At 37.7% G+C, this 23,389-nt stretch overlaps 1 protein-coding gene across 8 annotated transcripts in view; it reads left to right on the forward strand.

Moving 5' to 3' along the window:
• Positions 1-23,389, forward strand: part of HUWE1 (HECT, UBA and WWE domain containing E3 ubiquitin protein ligase 1) — a 143,367-nt gene that overhangs the window by 33,616 nt on the left and 86,362 nt on the right. For all 8 annotated transcript variants that reach the window (XM_060138841.1, XM_060138846.1, XM_060138845.1 and 5 more), the window contains 14 exons: positions 405-557; positions 13,693-13,755; positions 15,836-15,913; positions 16,793-16,840; positions 16,921-16,989; positions 17,448-17,547; positions 18,837-18,937; positions 19,233-19,383; positions 19,523-19,650; positions 20,211-20,351; positions 20,566-20,671; positions 21,925-22,050; positions 22,572-22,673; positions 23,132-23,212. In XM_060138841.1, the coding sequence (XP_059994824.1) occupies positions 405-557; positions 13,693-13,755; positions 15,836-15,913; positions 16,793-16,840; positions 16,921-16,989; positions 17,448-17,547; positions 18,837-18,937; positions 19,233-19,383; positions 19,523-19,650; positions 20,211-20,351; positions 20,566-20,671; positions 21,925-22,050; positions 22,572-22,673; positions 23,132-23,212 (1,447 nt within the window). The remainder of the gene's footprint in view (positions 1-404; positions 558-13,692; positions 13,756-15,835; positions 15,914-16,792; positions 16,841-16,920; positions 16,990-17,447; positions 17,548-18,836; positions 18,938-19,232; positions 19,384-19,522; positions 19,651-20,210; positions 20,352-20,565; positions 20,672-21,924; positions 22,051-22,571; positions 22,674-23,131; positions 23,213-23,389) is intronic.

The following is a 23,389-nucleotide window of genomic DNA, read 5'->3' on the forward strand; positions in this document are numbered from 1 at the left end:
TTTAATTAATTCCAATTTTGTATTTGTTGTAAAGGATACAGAAGGAGCATAAAATTATCTTAGTCTATACTTTTAGTCTAGTTGGAAACTTAATGTTCTTGAGTTCTGCTATGTATTAGAATATATTACATTTGTCTCTTTTGTAATCTGTTTCTTCCTGTGGAGACACCTATGTAATTTTGAACTGTTCACATTTTTTAACTTAAATTGGACTTTCTGGCTTGCTGCCAGATTGTAAGCTGCTTGGGCATAAGGTTACATGTTGTAGGTGCTCAGATATTTATAAATTTTTTTTGTATTGTTAAACTTCTTGATAGCTTTATAAATCCATGGCATTTCAAGTTTTCAAGGTCTTGTATGCCTGATACCATGAACTTGCCCCCCCCCATTTTTGTCCCCTGTAGCATTTGACAACTTTATTGGCTTCTTCTGATATGCAAGTGGTGCTGGCAGTCCTCAACCTTCTGTACGTATTTAGCAAAAGATCAAATTATATCACACGCCTTGGATCTGACAAGAGAACCCCACTGCTAACCCGGCTGCAGCATTTGGCAGAGGTGAGTCATGGGTGAAGAGTTGGAAGGACACAGAAGTTGGACCCTGTTATTCCTTTTCACAGGTGTTTCTTGCAGTGTCAAAATGAATAGGAATCCGTAAGTTAACTTTACTGGCCTAATTGAGTAGAACTATTGGGGCCCATTTAACTAAGTTACCCCCAAATCCTAGGAAGTATTCTCAATTTTATGAAGTAATTTTGAGGGATTTCATGAATCTCTGCTCACAAAGAGAATCTCTCTTTGTTCAAAAATGGCCACTTCTCTTCTGGAAAGAAAGTTTAGAATCCGATTCTACTTGGAGGGAAATATTAGCTGCAATAAAAGATCTGGATTTTGAGTCCTGGCCTACCTTATTAGCTCTGATAGCAGTTTTCTCATCTGAGAATTTAGTTATATCTACCTTAAGAGTATTTTCAGAATAAAATAAAATGTAGGGTTCTTAGTGCTGTGCTCAGTAATTGGTCTGTGGTGGTAATGATTGTTAATTGAAGGCAAAAAAGCTCATGTTAAATTCAGCTTAGTCAAACTATTGTCCAGTGTTTGTAGAGGCAAACTGATAATGCATACTCAGGTTTGAGAGAGGTAGCCATTGCTAGAAAGCTTTCTTGGAAGAAAGTTGGTAGGGCTAACTTTTTAAAAGCTGAATAATAAATGGTTACCTCACAAGTCATACAACTCAAGTTTCAGGCTATTGTTAGGTGCATGGTTACTTTAAAATCATTTTTGTGTGATTATAAGTGTAACATGTATTGCAAAAATTCTAGGATGTATAGGAAAGTATAAAGAGAATGTTAATCACCTGTTATTCATCCAGATGGAGCCTCCCTTAGAATTTGAGCATATTTTCTTGGATTTGCAAATACAAGATTTTTTTTTTTTTTTTTTTTTTTTTTGCGGTACGCGGGCCTCTCACTGTTGTGGCCTCTCCCGTTGCGGAGCACAGGCTCCGGACGTGCAGGCTCAGCAGCCATGGCTCACAGGCCTAGCCTCTCCGCGGCATGTGGGATCTTCTCGGACCGGGGCATGAACCCGTGTCCCCTGCATCAGCAGGCGGACTCTCAACCACTGCGCCCACCAGGGAAGCCCCAAGATTATTTTTAACCATTTTCTCACGATAGTTTTTTAGTGACTCAGTTAACCCAGTGATGTGAGCCAGTTGTGACTATGCACAGATATTAGTGAACTGCAAATGTAGCAGAAGTTCTCCAGGAAGACTTGAATCAGTTAAAAGCCAGTTGGTTGATTTTTGTGAGGGTCTGGGTACACTGGTTCTCAAACTCGAGCATGCATGAGAAAGAGTCGATTTATTAAAGCATAGATTAGTCTCCCTCCCCTGTCTGCTCATACCCCTTTACCTCAATTCCTGCAACCCCCATTTCTGATTCAGTAGGCCTAGGGCAGAGCCCAGTAATGTGCATTGCTAATAAGTTTCCAGGGGATGTTGAGGCTGCTGGTCCAGAGATCACACTTTGAGAACCATTGGTTTAATCTATCCTATTGGGCAAAGTTACAAAATCTTACCAGATTCTTATAGTTCCATCTCAAAGGCATCTAGACCTTTTCCCTGATACCTGAATACATACCCATTCTTGAGCAAATCCCATCTAGTGAGATGGTGTCAAATATGACATGGTTGATATAAATGTTATTTATTGGGTGTCTACTTAATTGCCAGGATCATATGGTAACTGTGGAGTAGGTGAGGACGATGAGATTCAGAAGTTATATTATTTTTAGGAAAAGCCCATGGGCTTTTAGCCCCTGATAAAGTGTAAAATGTGATAACTGCTGTTTGTAGAGTTGATTAAGCATGGTTTATGTTCCAAACCTGGGTGTCAGCCTGAGACCCAGCTCCTTGAATCCACACCCAACTCTTCCACTTGATAACATTCAAGAAGTATATGGCTAATCCTGTGCTGGATATAGTATAAAACATGTTCTTTTCTTTAAAAAGTTCACATAGTAGTTGAGAAAGTGATATAGGGGCATAATTAAAAGGACAAAGAACTAGTTATTCTTAGTACTAACTAATAAGTACCCTTGAATCTTAAACATTCCATAGGTTTATCTTGTTGGCTGCAAAACAAACATAATAAAAATATGTGCTTAGTATTTAAAAATTTTGGAAATGTACAGAAGAAAATTTATCATAATTATGTGTCTACTCTTCACATTTTGGTACATTTTCTTAGTCTTTATGCATATTTACATAGCTGAATGCATATAGTATATGTAACTTGATATCCTACTTTATTTACTTAACATACTAGCATCAGTGTTTTCCCATATTAACTTTACATAATTTTGTAAGAAATGTTTCTTTGTATTTAATAATGGTTATATCTCAGAAATGTCACAACATCACAGACTTTCATGAATCAAGTTTGGCTTGACATGGTCTTTTAAGGATCCCAGCTTACCACAACTTTCTTATCGTAGGCACTTGATTTTTATTAGATTACAAAAGATAGATTTAGTGGTGACAGTAATAGTTGAAATATTCTAAAAAACAGTTAGTTGTGACAACAGAAGAAACAAAAGGAAAATAATTGTGGAGATACATAGCCTTTCGAGCTTATTCTGCCTTGCAAATTCAGATCCTTGGTTTGACTTACCTGTCACCCCTATGTGGCATCAAGTATTTATATATCCCTTGTCCTCACAGTTTTCAGCAAATTCCATGTTTCTTCACTGGAAGTCCTGGGAATAGCCAAGAAAATATTGAAAATGAAATGAGGAAGTACTCTTCCTATTGGGTATTAACTTTTTTTATAAAGCTAAAAGTAATTAAAATAGTGTGGTAATAACAGTGGAAAATTTCCAGAAATGGATCCAATGTGTAAGAATCACTAAGCTTAATCATTTTTAGCTTTTGATACAAAGTGAGAGATGTGCAACTAACTGTTCCTTTTACTTGAATACTTAGAGGCCCTTGTAAGTTTATTAATTGACCTAATTTCAGTATTATTGTGTCTCAGGGAACAGAGAGGCCTGAGGAGAGGGAGAGAGATGGTAGAACAGCCAGTCAGTGGAGCAGTCAGAACACATTTTTTTTTTCCATTAAATTTGCCATCTTGTATGGGCATGGTTCATGGCACCCCAAAATAATGACAATAGTAATAACAATGATCACTGATCACAGATCATCATAACAAATATAATAATGATGAAAAGGTTTGAAATATTGCAAGAATTACCAAAATGTGACACAGTGACATGAAGTGAGCAAATGCTGTTGGAAAAATGAAAAAACCAGTAGACTTGCTCAATGCAGGGTTGCCACAAACCTTCAGTTAAAAAAGCAGTATCTGCAAAGCACAGTAAAATAAGGTATGCCCCTGTGCATAGGCTCAATTTTGAGGTAAAGATCAGAGAAATCAAGTAACTTGTTCTGGTCGTTATTGAAGATGAACAGAATAGCTGTCTTAAATCTTTCCCTTTTCACTGGTTCCTCCTATATGTATATTTTAATAGTTTTTTTTAAATTAATCAATGTACTTTTTGGCTGTGTTGGGTCCTCGTTTCTGTGTGAGGGCTTTCTCTAGTTGCGGCAAGCGGAGGCCACTCTTCATCGCGGTGCGCGGGCCTCTCACTATCGCGGCCTCTCTTGTTGCGGAGCACAGGCTCCAGACGCGCAGGCTCAGTAGTTGTGGCTCACGGGCCTAGTTGCTCCGCGGCATGTGGGATCTTCCCAGACCAGGGCTCGAACCCGTGTCCCCTGCATTGGCAGGCAGAGTCTCAACCACTGCACCACCAGGGAAGCCCTATATGTATATTTTAAAAGAACAAGCTTGAGAGAGCAAGAACATACTTTTTTTTTGGTCAGTGTAGCTAAAGGTTTGTCTATTTTTGTTGATATCTTCAAAGAAACAAATTTGGTTTAGCTGATTCTGTTTTTCTATTTTGTTTCATTTATCTCTGCTCCAGTTTTACTATTTCCTTCTTTATGTTTGCTTTGGGTTTAGTTTGCTGCTGTTTTTCTAGTTCCTTAAGGTAGACTGTTAGGTTACTGATTTGAGATCTTTCTTTTTTAAATGTTGTAGGCAATTAACAGCTGTAAATTTCCCTCTAAGCACTGCTTTATCCCATAAATGTATCCCATAAGTTTTGATATGAAGTGTTTTCATTTTCATTCATCTTAAGGAATTTTCTAATTTCCCTTTTGATTTCTTCTTTTACCCATTGGTTGTTAACAGTATATTGTTTAATTTCTATGTGTTCGTGAATTTTCCAGATTTCCTTCTGTTACGGATTTCTAATTTCTTTCTGTTGTTGGAGATGATACTTTGTATGATTTTATTCTTTTTTAGAAGTTTCTTAAAGTTTGTTTTGTGGCCTAACATATGGTCTATATGGGAGACTGTTTTGTATGTACTTGAGAAGAATGTATATTCTGTTGTGGGGTGGATTGTTCTATATATATGTATATATCTGTTAGGTCTAGTTGATTTAATGTTCAAGTCTTAGTTTTCTTGTTTTTTGTCTAGTTATTAATGTTTTCCCTGTGTATTACAACTGACATCTTCATTAATGAAAAGTTAGTTCAAATTAATACCAACTTAGTTTTAAGAGTAGACAAAAACTTTCCTCCTATATAGCACTTTCCTCCCACTGTATGTTGTTGCCACAAATTACATTTTTATATATTGTGTGCCCATTCAACATAGATGTAGAATTTACTTTTTTATGTAGTTGTCTTTTAAAACACTCAGAAAAAAAGGAGTTACAAACCAAAAATACATTAATAATGCCTTTTATATTTACCTATGATATTAACTTACTGGTGTTCTTAATTTCTTCATATGGAGTCAGGTTACTGTGGTGTGTCCTTTCATTTCAGCCTGAAGGACTCCCGTTTAGCATTTCTTATAGGCAGGTCTGCTAGCAACAAGCTCTTTCAGCTTTTATCTGAGAAAGTGTTAATTTCTCCTACATTTATGAAAGATAACTGTGCCAGATATAGAATCTGATTGGCAGTTATTTTCTTTTAGCACTTTGAATATGTCTTCCCACTGCATTCTGGCCTCCATCGTTTCTGATGAAAAATCAGCTGTGAGGATCCCTTGTACATAACAAGTCACATTTCTCCTGCTTTCAAGATTATTCTCTCTGTCTTGGCCTTTGACAATTTGATTATAATGTGTCTTTCTGTGGATCTGTGTTGTTTTATCTTGTTGAATTTCATGGAGCTTCTTGGATTTATAGATTCATGTCTTTTGTCAAATTTGATGTTTTGGCCATTATTTCTTTAAATAATCTCTTTGCCCCTTCTTCTGTCTCTTCCCCTTGGACTCCCATTATGTATATGTTGGTATACTTGGTGAAGTCCCACAGATCTCTTAACCTCTGTTTACTTTTTTTTCCCTCTATCTGCTCTTCAGACTGGGTAATCTCAGTTGACCTGTCTTCAGGTTCATTGATTCTTTTTTTTTCCCACCTTCCAATATTTATTTTCAAATAAATTTGTCAGAATTTTTATAAAAGTGATGCATGTTCAGTGTTGAAAATTAAGAAAATACAAAAAAGTATAAAGAAGAAAATAATAATAATCCTCAACCACCACCATGTAGAAAAAATAACTAACATTGTGTTTCATATGCTGCTTCCCCCCCCCCCATGTAACCTATGGTGAGTATTTTCCCACAGCATTAAATATTCTTTGAAAATACTATTTTTAAAGTCTTAGCTTCTGAACCACCCTCCTGGTCCTCCATTGTTGCCCTTCTATGTCTGCTTGACTGGTGCCTCCTCTTCTGCTGCCTCTGAGTGTTAGAGTGGCCCAGGGCTCCACCCCAGGCTCTGTGTCTTATCCAGCTATCAATACATTTTGCCTAGGTGATCTGATCCAATTTCATGGTTTTAAGGACCATTGACTCCAAAAATTGTATGTTTTCCTTGAACCTCAAACTTGTATATTTACTGCCTTCTCAAAATCTCTCCTGGATATCAATTGTAATGTGTATAAAATCAAACTTTGACCTCACCTCACATTTCTTTCCCCCAGGCTCAGTCCATTCCAGATAACTGGCACCCTTGCTTTCCTGGACAGTGGCAGGCACACTCTTGCTGCAGGGCCTCTGCACAGCTACATCCCCAGTTGTCTCTATGGCTTGCTCCCTTATCTTCTCTAAGTCTTAAGAGCCACCATCTCAGTGAAGTCTTCCCTACCATCCTGTTTTAAAATTAGAACACCTACCGTACTCCCTATTACACTTTTCTTCATTTTTTTCTGTAGCACATATTACCACCTAACGTTATATATATTTAATTAAGTTCATTGATTCATTTTTCTCCCTGCTTACATCTGCTGTTGAACCACTCTAGTGAATTTTTCATTTCTGTTATTGTGCTTTTTCAGCTCCAGAATTTCTATTTGCTTCCTTTTTTATAACCTCTGACTTTTTATTGACATTCTTTGTTTGATGAGACATCATTCTCATGGTTTCCTTTAGTTCTTTTTATATGATTTCATTTAGCTCTTTAAGCATATTTAAAAAAGATGATTTAAAGTCTTTGCCTACTAAATCCAGTGTCTGGACTTGCTCAGGAATGGTTTCTATTAATTAATTTTTTCTGGTTTTATGGGGATATAATTGAATTAAAGCATTGTGTAACTTAAAGGTATACAACATGATGATTTGATACACTTAATATATTGCATAGTGATTACCACAGTAGAAGTTTGTGCGATTTGACCAACATCTCCACATTTCCCCCAATCCCCAGTCCCTGGCAACCACCATTCTAACCTCTATTTCTATGTGTTGAGCTTTTTTAGATTCCATGTATAAATGATACCATTCAGTAGTTGTCTTTCTCTGTCTGATTTATTCACTTATTAGAATGCCCTCAAGGTCCATGCATGTTGTCACATAAGGGGAGATTTCCTTCTTTCTTGTGGCTGAACAATATTTCATTGTGTGTGTGTGTGTGTGTGTGTGTGTGTGTGTGTGTGTATGTACAGCACATCTTCTTTATCCATTCATCCATAGACACTTAAGTTGTTTCCATACCTTGGCTAGTGTGAATAACTTTATAGTAAATATGGGAGTGCAGATATCTCTTTGTCCTGATTTCCTTTCTTTTGGATAGATAGCCAGAACTGGGATTGCTGGATCATATAATAGTTCCTTTTTTGAGGCACCTCCATACTGTTTGTCTTCTGTAGTGGCTATACCAATTTATATTCCCACCAACAGCGCACAAGGGTCCCCTTTTCTCCAAATACTCACCAATACTTGTTATCTCTTGTCTTCTTGAAAATGGCCATTCTATCAGGTGTGAAGTGATATATCATTGTGGCTATGATTCGCATTTCCCTGATGTCTAGTGATGCTAAGAACCATTTCATGTAACTGTTGGCCATTTGTATATTGTCTTTGGAAAAATGTCTATTCAGTTCCTCTGCCCATTTTAAAATCAGATGGTTGGCTTTTGTTATTGTTATTCAGTTATATCAACATGAGTTCTTTATATTTTGGATAGTAATTTCTTATAAGAAATTACTAAGGTTTGCAGATATTTTCTCCTATTTTGCAGGTCGTCTTTTCATTTTGTTGATTGTTTCTTTTGCTGTGCAGAAGTGTTTTAGTTTGATGCAGTTTGCCTTTGTTGCTTTTGGTGTCATGTCCAAATAATTGCCACCAAGACCAATGTTGGGGTGCTTTTACCCTGTGTTTTCTTTTAGGAGCTTTATGGTTTCAGGTTTTATGTTGAAGTCTTTAATTTAGGTTAATTCTTTTTTTTTTTTTTTTTTTTGCGGTACGCGGTCCTCTCACTGCTGTGGCCTCTCCTGTTGAGGAGCACAGGCTCCAGACGCGCAGGCTCAGCGGCCATGGCTCATGGGCCTAGCCGCTCTGCGGCATGTGGGATCTTCCCGGACCAGGGCACAAACCCATGTCCCCTGCATCGGCAGGCGGACTCTCAACCACTGCTCCACCAGGGAAGCCCCAAATTTAGGTTAATTTTTTGGATGGTATAAGATAGGGGGTCAAATTTCATTTTTCTGTGTGTTATCCAGAAAACTGGTTATCCAGTTTTCCCCAGCACCATTTATTGAAGAGAGTATATTTTCCTCATTAATTATTGTCTCCCTTTCAAATATTAGTTGACTATGTGAAGATTTACTTCTGGGCTCTTGATTATGTTCTGTTGGTCTGTGTGTGTTTTTAATATGCTAATACCATACTGTTTTGATTACTATAGCTTTGTAATGATGTTTGAAATCAGGAAGTATGATACCTGTAACTTTGTTCTTTCTCAGGATTGCTTTAGTTATTTGGGGTCTTCTTGGTTCCATATAAATTTAAGGATTGTTTTTCCTATTTCTGGGGAAAATGTCATTGAAATTTTGATAGTTATTAAAATCTGTAGATTGCTTTTGGTACTGTGGACATTTTGATAGTATTAATTCTTCCAGTCCATGAACATAGGATGTTTGTGTCTTCTTTAATGCCTTTCATCAGTGTTTTATAGTTTTCAGTGTACAGATTTTTACCTCCTTGGTAAAATTTATTTCTAAGTATTTTACTGTTTTTTATGCTATTGTAAATGGGAATGTTTTATTTCTTTTTCAGATAGTGTATGGAGATGTGACTGATTTATGTATGTTGATTTTGTATCCTACAACTTTACTGAATTTAATTCTAACAGTTTTTTGGTGGAGCCTTGAGGGTTTTCTATATATAAGATCATATCATTTGCAAATGGAAATAGTTTTATTTCTTCCTTTCTGAATTGTATGCGTTTTATTTCTTTTTCTTGCCTAATTGGCTCTGGCTAGTATTTCCAATACTGTGTTGAATAGGAGTGGTTAGAGTGGGCACCCTTGTCTTGTTCCTGATCTTAGAGGGAAAGGGTTCACCCTTTCATCCTTGAGTATGCTGTTAGCTGTGGGCTTGTCATATGTGGCCTTTATCATGTTGAGGTATGTTCCTTCTATACCCCATTTTTGAGTTTTTATTATGAAAGGATGTTGAATTTTGACATTGCTTTTTCTGCAACTTTTGAGATGATCATGTGATTTTTGTCTTTCATTCTCTTAATGTGGTATCACACTTACTGATTTGCATGTGTTGAAACATCTTTGCATCCCAGGGATAAATCCCACTTAAATCGTGGTGTATGTTCCTTTTAATATGCTGTTGAACTTGGTTTGCTGGTAGTTTGCTGAGGACTTTTGCAAGTTTGTTCATCAGGGATACTGGCCTGTAGTTTTCTGTTCTTGTAGTGTCCTTATCTGGCTTTGTTATCAGGGTAATTTTGGCCAAACAATGGTAACTTTTCAAGCAATGAGTTTGGAAGTGTTCCTTCCTCTTCAATTTTTTGATAAAAGTTTGAGAAGGATTGGTTATTCTTTAAATGTTTGGAGAAATTCACCAAGGAAACCATTTGGTCCTGGATTTTCTTTTTGGGGTATTTTTTGATTACTGATTCAGTCTGCTTACTCATTATTGGTATATTCATATTTTCTATTTCTCCATGATTTTGTTTTGTTAGATTATATATTTCTAGGAATTTATCCAATTCTTCTAGGTTATCCAGTTTGTTGACAGTTTGTTCATAGTAGTCTCTTGATGATCCTTTGTATCTGTGGTATCAGTTATAATGTCTCTTCTTTTGTTTCTCATTTTATTTATTTGAGTCTTCAGCCTTTTTTTCTCAGTGTAGCTAAAGTTTTGTCTATTTTGTTGAGTAGTTTTTTTTAAAAGAACTCTTATTTTCATTAATCTTTTCTGTGTTTTTTCTAGTCTCATTTATTTCTGTTCTGATCTTTGTTATTTCCTTTCTTCTGCTAACTTTAGGCTTAGTTTCTTTTTCAAGTTTCAAGTTGAGGTATAAAATTAGGTTTATTTGAGATCTTGTTTCTTAATGTAGGCATTTATTCCTATAAACTTCCCTCTTAGAACTGCTTTTGGTGCATCTCATTCGTTTTCATGTGTTTTGTTTTCATTTTCATTTGTCTCAAGATGTTTTTAATTTGCCTTTTGATTTCTTTTGACCCATTGGTTGTTCAGTAGTGTATTGTTTAATTTCCACATCTTTGTGAATTTTTCCAGTTTTCTTCCTGTTACTGATTTCCAGTTTCATACTGTTGGGGTCCAGAAAGATACTTGGTATGATTTCTATCTTAAATTTGCTAAGACTTGTCTTGTGACCTATCATATAATCTATGTAGGAGAATGTTCCATGTGGGTTTGAGAAGAGTGTGTATTCTGCTGTTAAATAAAATGTTATACATATGCCTACTAGGTCCATTGGTCTAAAGTATAGTTCAAATCCAATGTTTCCTTCTTGATTTTTCTCTCAGTACAATCTAGCCATTGTTGAAAGTGAGATGTTGACATCTCCTACTATTATTGTATTCTCTGTTTCTCCCTTCATATCTATTAATATTTGCTTAATACATTTAGATGCTCCAACATTATGTCCATATAATTTACAATTGTTATATCCTCTTTGAATTGACCCCTTGATCATTCTATAATGACCTTAATTGTCTCCCATTACAGGTTATGAGTTAAAGCCTGTTTTTTCTGATATAAGTAGCTATCCCTGCTCTTTTGGTTTCCACTTGTGTAAAATATCTTTTTCCATCCCTTTACTTTGAGCCTATGTGTGTCCTTAAAGCCGAGGTGAGTCTTGTAGGTAGCATATAGTTGGATCTTGTTTTTTTTTCCATCCAGCTACTCTATGCCTTTTGATTGGAAAATCAGTCCATCTACATTTGGAGTAATTATTGATAGGCAGGGACTTAGTAATGCCATCTTACTAGTTCTTTTTTTGTTGTTTTGTATTTCCCTTGTCCCTTTCTTCTCTTGCTGCCTTTCTTTGTGAATGATGGTTTTTCATAGTAGTATGCTTTCATCCCCTACTGTTCGTCTTTTGTTGTTTTGTACTTCCCTTGTCCCTTTCTTCTCTTGCTGCCTTTCTTTGTGAATGATGGTTTTTCGTAGTAGTATGCTTTCATCCCCTACTGTTCGTCTTTTGTGTATCTAATCTAGGTTTTTGCTTTGTGGTTACCATGAACCTTACATAAAACATAGATATAATAGTTTTGGGACTTCCCCTGGTAGTGCAGTGGTTAAGAATCCACCTGCCAATGCAGGGGACACGGGTTTGATCCCTGGTCCAGGAAGATCCCACATGCCGCAGAGCAACTAAGCCCGTGTGCCACAACTACTGAGCCTGCACTCTAGAGCCTGCAAGCCACAACTACTGAGCCCACGTGCCACAACTACTGAAGCCCACGTGCCTAGAGCCCATGCTCCTCAACAAGAGAAGCCACCACAGTGAGAAGCCCACGCACCGCAATGAAGAGTAGCCCCCACTCACTGCAACTAGAGAAAGCCCGAGCGCAGCAGCAAAGACCCAATGCAGCCAAAAATAAATAAATTAATTAAATAAATTTATTTTTTAGAAAAAGATATAATCGTTTTATTTTAACACTGATAACAACTTAACTTTGCATCTGAAAAACTTTACTCTTTTATTCCCGTTCCATTTTATGTTTTTGATGTCACAGTTTACCTCTTTTTATATTGTGTATTCATTAACATTATTTTAGCTCTTATTTTTTTTTTAAATTTTGTCCTTTAACCTTTATCATCCATGGATGATTGTTTAAGACAGTGTTCTCCTCGGGCTCTCAAACAGCTGCTGAGAGTGGCTACAGCTGGTTCACAGGCCACTGCAGGGTCCACAGCTGGGACTGAGGTCTGTATGCCTCCTCCCAGGTCCCTTTGCATATGAGGCTGGTTTCCACAGCTCCCATAAAGGCACTTTTCTCCATGAATGGATGCCAAATTGTTGCAGGGGTGGGGGGTGCAGTGAGAGACATCTTATTTGGCCATCTTGCTGGCATCACTCCTTATGTTGCTATAATGGGCATTTTGGATATTATATGTGGCAACTCTGGAAATCAGATTCTCACCCCTCCCCAGGGTTTGTTGTTACGATTTGTCGTTGTTTGTTTAGACTTTTCTGAACTGACTTTGTAATTCTCTGTTTTGTGTGGTCATTGAAGTCTCTATTCTATTAGCTTAGTGGTCAGCTAGTTTTATTTGCTTTAAACTCCTGGAACTGAAATATCTCCGTCTTTGCCAGTGGGGTCTGTGTGTATGTTGGTATCTTCAACGTGAATACTCACTGTCTTCAGTACTCAGGAAGTTTACAGCTCTGACTTAGCCTTCACTTCTGGCTTGCATAGAGCCTGATGTCAGCCAGAGATGTGGGAACTTAGTGCTTTCTCAGGTCTTTTCTGAGAATGTGCCCAACCTTGGGCATACATGTGGCCTTCTAGATTCCCAGGAGTGTGTGGAAAGGGCTTTTCAAAGCCCTTATTCCCCAAAGCATTGCACGCCCCAGCCTTTCTTCCCAAGCTTTTCAGTTTGTCTGTTATTTACCCCAATTGTATGCCTCTCCCAGGGGACTAATGCACTTACTCTTGAATGTTTTCAACAAGTGCCCGCCCCACCCCTGGGAGAGTTCAGAATTAGGCAAAAATGATGGATATCTCAAACGCTGTTGAAAATGCAGGCTAGTTTTTAAGCAAGATTGTATGGCTGAGGTTTTGGATTTGGAAGTCAATAATAGTGTACAGTTGAGCCATTCTCCCCTATTACCTTAAGGGCTAGTACTTGTTGATGAGTTTTTTAGACTTTGTGGTGGCAGAGTATAGTAGTAGTAAGCAATGCAGAATCTTCTACTTTGCACTTTGGCTCATGTCAAAAAGTAAGAAACTGGAGAGCATGTAATTCCACCCTATGTGAGAGGTGAGCAGGCTGAGCATGGAAAGCACAGTACAGTACTGAAGACCCAATGGATCAAGACTGACCTTTCAGCAAGCCTGACTGCAGGCATATAAAATACATTTGCTTGCAGGAGCTGTTCATGTTCTCAGTAGCATCCTCACAGAATAATGAAATTGATCTCATTGGAGAAATCACCTTTAGGCAGACCATCTTGCCTTGAGTCTTACTGAAGTTCTTGCTTCTCTTTGCTCCCTCTTTTTGTTTGACTTTAACATTGGATGTCTTCTCAACACTGTGTTCCAGGCAGCCACATACTCATAAATATTTTATACACAAAGCTACCTTAGGCACTGTTTTAACACTGTCTTTTCTCTTTTTCCAAGAGCTGGGGTGGAAAGGAGAATGGCTTTGGACTTGCAGAATGTTGCAGAGACTTGCATATGATGGTAAGTGACTCTTTGGGATATGGGTGTCTTTTGACAGAGCTGTGCGTGATCTGTTTTTGAGCCTTACTTTACAATGAATATATGGTATTTAAAGTTGCCACTTCACATCAAGACTTTTGAGGAACCTGAGATCAATTGAGATATAGCATACCTTTTCTAGAAATGCTTGGGCTCTCAATGTACTGGTGGTAAATGAAGAATCTCAGAAACAAAGTATATGATCATACCCATCTCTTGAGTAAGAAACTGCGTTTGGTGAGTCAGTTTGAAAGTGATGAAAAATCCCAGAAAGTACACTTCCTTGTACTTTTTTTTTTCTTTTTTCTTTTTTTCTTTTTTTGTGATACGCGGGCCTCTCACTGCCGTGGCCTCTCCCGTTACGGAGCACAGGCTCCGGACGCGCAGGCCCAGCGGCCATGGCTCACGGGCCCAGCCGCTCCGTGGCATGTGGGATCTTCCCAGACCGGGGCACGAACCTGCGTCCCCTGCATCGGCAGGCAGACTCTGAACCACTGTGCCACCAGGGAAGCCCCTTCCTTGTACTTTTTCACTGGAACTATCAGAACTCTGGGCAGTCTGGCATGATTTAAGAATGGCTGCTTGGAGAACAGTTCTGCCATTTTGGTTATTGAGAACTTGTAGTGTTCTGTGTGTTTTCCATGTTTACCCCTCATGCCTGTCCTGCTCATACCTTTAACCCATGTTTAGACTATGAACTCAGGCCATCCTCCCCTCTGCTTTGATATGTTGCTGTAGAACCACAAAGCACAACTGGATTATTATGATACAATTCCATGCCAAGAAGCAGCTGTATTTTCCAACAGATGTACTGTTTCTTTTATCAATTTGTCATGTATAGGACAAATGGCTGCAGTGAAATTTAGTATATTTATCTTAACAAGCCTTTTTACCCCTAGGAGAATGGTTCTTTTTCTGGTCACAGAAAACTACAAATAGAACAAATTACTTTCCCACCTTAGCTGGTATACTTTCTTTAGTGTACATTATATGAGTGGATATTGGGTAATATGAGAGGTGAATGTTGTCTGTTTTAATAATCAAAGCTATATAAATCTTAAAGGGTATTCAGTTTGGAATTCTAATTCTGAGAAAATTATTTTTCATCTTAAAGTTTAGTTGATTAATTCTGAGACTCCTTATGTATATCAAGCTTGTTCTTGGCCACTTGAGCAAAACAGTATGACATAACTCTACTAGGCTTGCGTGATGTCTGTTACCCATCTTGGTCTCAGCCTATATTAAGAAATCATGCATTCTTTTATTTATTGATATTTGGCATGTCATAGGACTTTGAAAACTTTGTGTACTTTGAAAGGAAGTAATACATATGCATGTTAAAAAATTCTAAGAGTATAAAGGGGTATACAGTAATTCTCCATCCCCAGAGGCAACCACTGCTACCGGTTTCTTTCAAAGATACGCTTTAATGGACATGCTCTTGCAGTCTTACTTTTTTTTCATGTTGCTTTTCTAGAGTTAAATAGGATTTGTTGTCAGGGTCTGGTTTATATTGACTTGGTATCTACCTGTGCAGAAAAGCAGTTGGATATCATGAGAAATGATGTAGGATGGTATGGAAAGGAGTATTTAAAGAATTATGAAGGTAGGCCCATGAGGCATAGTTTGAATAAAATATTTCAAAAGGTGATTATATTCACTGAGATTTCCATAAGAGTGTTCTTTTCCATTCTCGAACTGGTACCTAGACCCTTGTATTTGTCCTTCATCCTTGGATTCTTATTAATTATTCGGGGCAGACTTGCCTCTCTTTTTCCTCTTGAGAATAGCTGCAGTCAAAATTGATCTCTTGAAAGAAAGAACAACTGATAACTTGAGTTATCAAGTAAGGAATATGAAAGCTTTTAGAGCTCTGGGCTCCACCCTCCTGATTCTGTGTTGTTACAAGACATCTGAGCTCTGCTAAAACAAGGAGTGAAGGCACTGTAGCTGCTGACGACACTGCTCATTCTGCTGTCACACTGGGTTGGACAAGTGGCTAAGTCCGAGGGAAGATTTAAGAGAAGATGGTATCTCATTCTTTCATGTGCTTTATACACAGAAATACCCACCCAGTGCAACTACACTACACTTTGAATTCTATGCAGACCCTGGGGCCGAGGTCAAAATCGAGAGAAGGGTGAGTCTCATTCACACTTGTTCTAATAAAGTCAGTAATCCGTAGCTGGGGTCAACTTTTCTAGGACTCCTCAGTAAAAAGAGGGAATGATGTTGAGCTACGTTGCTGCCCTTCCAAGCTAAATATATCCAGCAGCTTCTCAGGAATAAGTGTTCATTGTTTGCCCAGCTCTGATAGGTTTGAATCTTACTTACGTTGGAACTGCCAAAAGACAGGACTCTGTTTATGTGGCACTGTTAGGACTGGTGTATTTTTCTCAGTCTCAGTTGAGAATTCCACTGTTTGGTATAATAGTCTAGGTAGTGATCGGCTGAACTTTCTCTACTTAAGCCAGCCTGCAAGAAGTCTATGTATTGCTTACAAGGTCCTGCTTCAATTTTCTGGACATTGCATATTCTTTGAGGAGATAGCAAAATTCACTTTGGTTTAGAAGTGGCCTAGTGAACAAGATCTTTTTTTTTCCTTTCTACTTAAAATATATAATAATAATAAATAATCTTTCTAGATTATTGGTGCCTTGAGAACAGCTCTAATGCATATTTAGAAAGAAACCATTTACATGGATTCACTCTACTGTGAATACAGAGGCTGTAGGTATTAAGTCAATACAGGTTAAAAAGGGATAAGGAAGAACATGAAATGTATCTGGCTATGTGCATTATATATTTAATCTACTGGTTTCAAAGAGGCTTTGCTGAAAATATATAAAATGAACATTTGGGGGGATTCTAAAGAATATTTTGATTTTTGAGAGCATTCAGTTGAGGCTTCAACCTAGGGGTGACATCTTGTTTTTCAGATAGCTCTTGCAGTCCTATGGCAGGGGGAAGCTAAGGTATACAGTGACTCCTAACAACTCTCCTATCTTTTTAATTTCAGACATCTAGTAACACACTACATTATATTCACATAGAGCAACTTGACAAGGTAAGAGGAATCTTTGACTATGGGTTAGTTCTTAACATTTGGTTCACTTTTTGTTCCTAACAGTTTTTTTTCTAATGTAGATTTCAGAAAGCCCTTCTGAAATCATGGAATCTCTTACCAAAATGTACAGCATTCCTAAGGATAAGCAGGTATGATATGTCTTAAAAATATCTAAAGGGTGTGGTTGTTATCCATATAGATCAGTGATATGTGCTGGGGCTGGGATATAGCATAGCAGAAAGAATGGAGTCAGACAGTGGGCAAATTAGCCTCCGTGGGCCTTAGTTTCCTCATCTTTTATGAGGCCAACACTTAAACTGACTTCCTAGGTCCTGGTGAGACTTTGAGGAAAACAGAAGCAGCCTTATTCACCATGAATATCTAATAAGTGGTGGTAGCTCAACACTTTGGATACCAAAGAAGAAAATGTTTAGTTGTGTTATTTTTTTCTGCTCATTGTAATGGTGATCAAATATTTGATTTGATTAATAACAATCAGAACTCTTGCCAAATGTCAAGTAGCCCTGTGAGTAAGATTTAGCCCTTCCTCAGAAAGTATAGTCACCTTTTCCATTGGTTTCCTAATTTAGGTCTTATGTCTCTACAGATGCTGTTATTTACACACATACGGCTGGCCCATGGCTTTTCTAATCACAGGAAGCGATTGCAAGCTGTTCAGGCCAGGCTGCATGCAATATCTATATTAGGTAAGAGAATAACACCCTATAATTAACAGGCCCTGGTTAGGCAGTTTAGACTTGATTTCCTTTGAACTTCATCTGTCTTTGTTGCTATGGGGCTTATTGTATTTACCTAGGTGGCAAGTTAAATTGTAAAATTGCCAGCATTCCTAGTGTTCACTGTATTCATCATCCTTGGGCTCCTTAATGTTGGATCAGAAAGAGGATATGATTGACATATATCACATAGGTTTAGTCTTTATTTGGGTGGGGGGGTTTTTGTTTTGTTTTTCTTAATGAGTGTTCAGATAGTCGTCTTCCTCTGGGCCCTATTTTTCCTCTTGCCATTTCATCTTCCTCTTCTTTGGGAGTATAATTTTGAAATTCATTAAATAGTACTGTGCATTTTACTTTTAACTGTAGGGTGGTACAGTGGAAAGCACACTGGTTTTGAAATTAGTCCTGGGCTTTCGCCCTGACTGCAGTTTATTAGGCACCTGTTTATCCTTTTGGCCTCAGTTTCCTCATTTAATAAGTATTTTATAAGCTGATCTGAGGATTAAATGAAAACCTGTAAAGTACCTAGCACAGGCCAGGCACATAGGTATAAAATGGTAGCTCCTGTTAATATTACCATCCTTCATTATGTAATTACTTGTTTTTCTACTCTTTAAAACTATGAGTTCCTTGAAATGAAATTCCTACTATTCTATTTGTATTCATACCTAGCATAACATACCTAGCATAACTTCTGGTATGTTAGTGGGTACCCAGGAAATGTTTGTTGAAAACTGAATGTGCTCAAATCCCATTAGTTTGCACTTCAGGAGACTGTGTTCAGTATTACCTTTGTGTGGGATTTATTGGAAGTAGATTACATGCATTCTCTCAAATTTTACTACAGTGTCCTACAAGTTTCTGATTTAGTCTGCAATAGTCCATAAATTCTGTTCTTTACAGTTTGTATAAGTGTTTCCAGTGTAAAACAGAAACACATGAAGAGACTAAAATGGAAGTCCTGGGTGTAATAGAGTTATCAAGTAGTGATGTTATAAAATATTAATTCTTCATTCTCTTTTGATTCCTGAAAATCTTTGCCCAAGACAATATCATTAATAGGAGAATCTGTCAGTTTGGTGGGTATTTAGAGCTTATCACTGTGTTTGATCCAGTCCTCTAGAATTCAGTGATTCTGCCCTCCATTGCTGGTGGGAAGGGAGTCCTTCCCCAGAACCAGTAGGTGCCAAAAGGTTTGTCATTGGGCAGTGGCTTGACCACTGCCTTCTTGCCTAAAGTGTTTATTTCTCCTTTTGCAGTGTATTCCAATGCCTTGCAGGAGTCCGCAAACAGTATCTTGTATAATGGGTTGATAGAAGAGTTGGTAGATGTCCTTCAGATAACAGATAAGCAGCTTATGGTAAGTATTTATTAATATTTTCCTGTGTATATCAGGCTCATATGTATTTATCTGATTTTTGGTTTTTCCCAGAGGTTAAAATGAACCCCGAGAGGGAAGCTTAGCCCTTTCCTCTTTGGATATTTTGCTGCAAATTTAACAAACGCAGGATTTTCAATGTTATTCTCAACAGACCTCCATCTACTCCAAGCAATTACCAGTAGAATAACTTAAATTTTAGAGTGGGTATTAGCAACTTGGTTCAGTCATCTACTTCTTATTTAACACATCCCATGTTTACTTTCTGTTTTCAAAGGAGATTAAAGCTGCTTCTTTACGAACATTAACATCAATTGTCCACCTGGAGAGAACTCCCAAGCTCAGCAGTATTATTGACTGTACTGGAACTGCCTCCTACCATGGATTTTTGCCTGTACTTGTGCGGAACTGTATCCAGGCCATGATTGGTAAAGTTTTGGTGGTTATTGTCCTAGCCACCAAGAGGAACCCTACCCTTTGCTTTGTCTGCCTTTGTTTAGCATCCTGCCAACTTAACACCAAATTCTGAGCTTGTTCTTTCTCTCTCTCTCTCCACTTCCCTTGTAGATCCTTCCATGGATCCATACCCTCACCAGTTTGCCACTGCTCTCTTCTCTTTTTTATATCATCTGGCCAGCTACGATGCTGGTGGCGAAGCCTTGGTCTCCTGTGGAATGATGGAAGCCTTATTGAAGGTGCTCTACTTGTTTTAAAAAATACATTTGTGGGGAAATCAACTAAGAGGGTACAGAGTTGTGAATGGTTTGCAGTGAGAACAGTTAGCATAAGAAAGCTTAACCCAGAAAATGTTATACTTAATTTCTCAAGTTTGGCCTTCTAGTTATCTTCATTAACAACTTTTAAGAGCAGCTATTTCCATTATTTAGAATTGCTCATAGTCCAGCATGATGTGATAGGAGGCCCTGGGTACTAATTAAGATATTGACACATCTTATCGTGACCTTAGGCATGATAGGCTTTGCCATGTGCCTGGGCACTGGGCACCAGCTCTTTTCTCCCTGAATATTTTACTTAATCCTGAAAGGTAATTTATGTCCCTATCACCTCAGGAGGTTGAGTCTCAGAAGTGATAGAGCTATCATTTGGCAAGCACCAAAAATCAAACATATATTTTTTTCCTTCTATACCATGCTGCTTCTCTGAAACCCTAGACTGCATGTTTCCAGAAGAGCACATTATTTACAGCTTTGTGTCTTTTCATTTGATTGGTTTTACCTTTTTCTCTCCCTCATAGGTCATAAAGTTTCTTGGTGATGAACAGGACCAGATAACATTTGTCACCAGAGCTGTCAGAGTGGTTGACCTCATCACCAATCTGGACATGGCAGCTTTTCAATCCCATAGTGGACTTTCTATCTTCATTTATAGACTTGAGGTATACAAGGAGCAGTTCGGAGCACTTTGCATATACTTGTATGTAGTGAGAGCTGAGCCTAGGAACTATCCTTATAACCCTAAAGAGCCATTTTATCCCTCTTTTGTTTTTAGAAACCAGTTCTGTAATCTGCCTGTGATATTCTTTTGTTATAAATATTTTTAATCTCCGTTATTTATGTAGGATTATCTTACTGTTTTCCCCTTGATCGTAGCATGAAGTGGATTTGTGCCGAAAAGAATGTCCTTTTGTGATCAAGCCAAAGATCCAGAGACCCAGTACTACACAAGAAGGAGAAGAAATGGAAACTGATATGGATGGTAATTAAGTTACTATAAGCATTGGTTCATTATCTTCTTTTTCCCAATAAAGTGTGAGCTCCGTGAGATCAGGTTACTGTTTTGTTCACTGCTGTAATCTCCAGTAGTGCCTGATACGTATATCATAAGTGTTTAAATATGTGTTAGGGAAAGATAAGGAGAATGTAGACACTAAAATGGGACCCTGTGAAACTACCTGGCCATTTTGAGAAGGAAAGGGAGAGGTGAAAAAGTTGTTGGGTAGGGAACAAATTTTAAATCATAAAATCTGAAAGATAGAAGACAAGGTATTCTTAATCTTGGGGTGCATCAGGTAAGTCCATTTTTAAAACTTCCCCCAGTTCGTAGCTCTTAATAGTACCAAAAATAAAAAACTTCCACAAAACAGCTTTCTTAGAATTTAATCTTATCTTGACCCAGGATGTCATTACATATATCTGTTATCATGCTAATAATAAAGGTATTAGAATTTTTATAATGCTTTCATTCTTTACACTAAATATACCTAAGTTTTCATTCCTTTTTTTCCCGAACACAATTAACTATGTGCATTGCTGCCCCTAGAAGCCCCTTTACCCAATTTCTATCTCTAGTCTACAGTGGGTGACTTGGCATTTGAGGTAATGGGTGTGGTCATGTGGTCCTGAGTGCTGATTAAAATGTGACATCTCCTAAATGGTGGTGTAGAAGACAATTTAAAGACTCACTGTTCACTATAAATCAGTGGTTGTCAAACTTTAGTAAGCATAAGAATAAATTAAAGTGCTTGCTAAAATAAAGATTTAGTGCAATGCTTGATTTAGTAAGTAAGACCAGGAAATCTACATTTTTAAAAACTAATCTTGGTGATTGTGATATACTCGTAGAGAAAATTGTATATTCACTGAAAAGCAGGTTAGAAAACCATGAGTTTGTGTTTCCTGTGTATAAGTAGGCACATGTATGTATGTTTGTGTATGTATAAAAAAGATCAGAAGAAAAATCCACAGTTGGTTGAATCCGCAGATGTGGAACCTCAGATATGTAGGGCTCACTATAAAGTTATATGCAGATTTTTGACTATATAGAGGGTTGGGACCCCAACGTTTGTGTTGTTCAAAGGTCAACTGTATTTTCATTTTGGGTTTCAATATTCTAATCCTTCTCCATTTTGATATCATTCATCTCACCTTACGGAAAAAAATTGTTCTCAAATAACCTTCTCTTTGGTGGTGCCTTTTATTCTAATTTCTTTATCATAACTTTTACTTTAGTTGCAGATGTGACTATGGAAAGTAGTCCCGGCTCATCCATCCCTATGGAGCACCGGCTGGATGTTGAATTAAGGGCATCAAGTTCCAGCAGCACTAGCATCTCCTCTGGCCCTGGCCCTCGTCCTGGTATGTAGACGTGGAGAGACACAGCCGATAACAGTGATTGAATTACTAAACTAGTGAAGCAAGGTGCTTTGGGGGAGCTTAAGCAGTACATTTGGAGGTTTGCTTCTTATGACTGTGACTGTTACTTTGCCATTCTGGTATTCATTTTCTTGTATTAACATTTATTTCATAGCATTTTATAATTTTCCAACTATTCATACTTTGATTATTTTATCAAAACATCCATGTTTGAGGGCAGATAATATTCAAAATAGTAACTGAGGATCAGAGTTAATCTTTTTACTTTGTAATTTTTCTTTTTTACTTTAGACTTTTAATTTTAGTATAGGTTTTGTGTAGTCCTTGGTGATTTATTTTTTCCAGTTTTAAAGCTTAGGTAAATGTTCTTCCCAACATCCAGAGATTTCTCTTCGCATGTCTGCTAGTGTTGCTATAGTGCATGTGGATCTAAAAATTTGTTTTATGTACCTGCTCATTGTACATAATGGTGAACCAGTATAATCCTCTTTCTCCCTTGCCAGGAGTCCAGTGTATTCCACAACGAGCCGCACTTCTGAAATCCATGTTGAATTTCCTCAAGAAGGCCATTCAAGACCCTGCTTTCTCAGATGGCATACGACATGGTATTTGATTCTAGATACTTTCTGGAGGGGTGTTTGACTCTCTCAAAAATTGGTCCTTTTCATACTTTTTAGGAAAAGGCCATGCCATTTTGAATAGCTTTTAGTCCTTTAGTGTCACTTTTCCTAGACCTAAGGATTGTTCGTTCAACTATTTAATAATGATTCACCTATTTTTTTTCCTTTTCCAGCTTTTGAATCTGTGTTCACTTCCAGCCTGCTACCCCACTCTGTCTCTCAGTGTCTGTATTCTTTTATTCTTTGACCTACTGTTAAAAGGTTATTGCGTGGACAAGGAATAAATAATAGAATATTAGGAGGAGACAAGTGGAGGCCATTAAATTGGAATCAACATAGACTTTGCCACCGTGTGGTATATGTAATATATTGATCCATCATCCCCACCCATCAAACTACTACTGGTCTCATCATATTCTTCTTGATGTTTGCTTTTCTCTTAGTGATGGATGGTTCTCTGCCTACCTCCCTGAAACACATCATCAGCAATGCAGAATATTATGGCCCATCACTTTTTCTCCTAGGTAAGTGGAGTTAAATTTGTTCATACCAAGCTGGAATAACCTAGCAGTGTTCTCTGTGTGTTTTATATCCTTGTAGAATTTTACTATCCACATTTGTCCACTGTGTGATTATGTATCTTTCTAGTTGGTGATGAAATAGAGAAAGGTCAGAGTCCAGTTTCAAATAAATATCCATTT

Source organism: Lagenorhynchus albirostris, chromosome X (genome assembly GCF_949774975.1).
Source record: "Lagenorhynchus albirostris chromosome X, mLagAlb1.1, whole genome shotgun sequence".
Lineage (NCBI taxonomy): Eukaryota > Metazoa > Chordata > Mammalia > Artiodactyla > Delphinidae > Lagenorhynchus > Lagenorhynchus albirostris.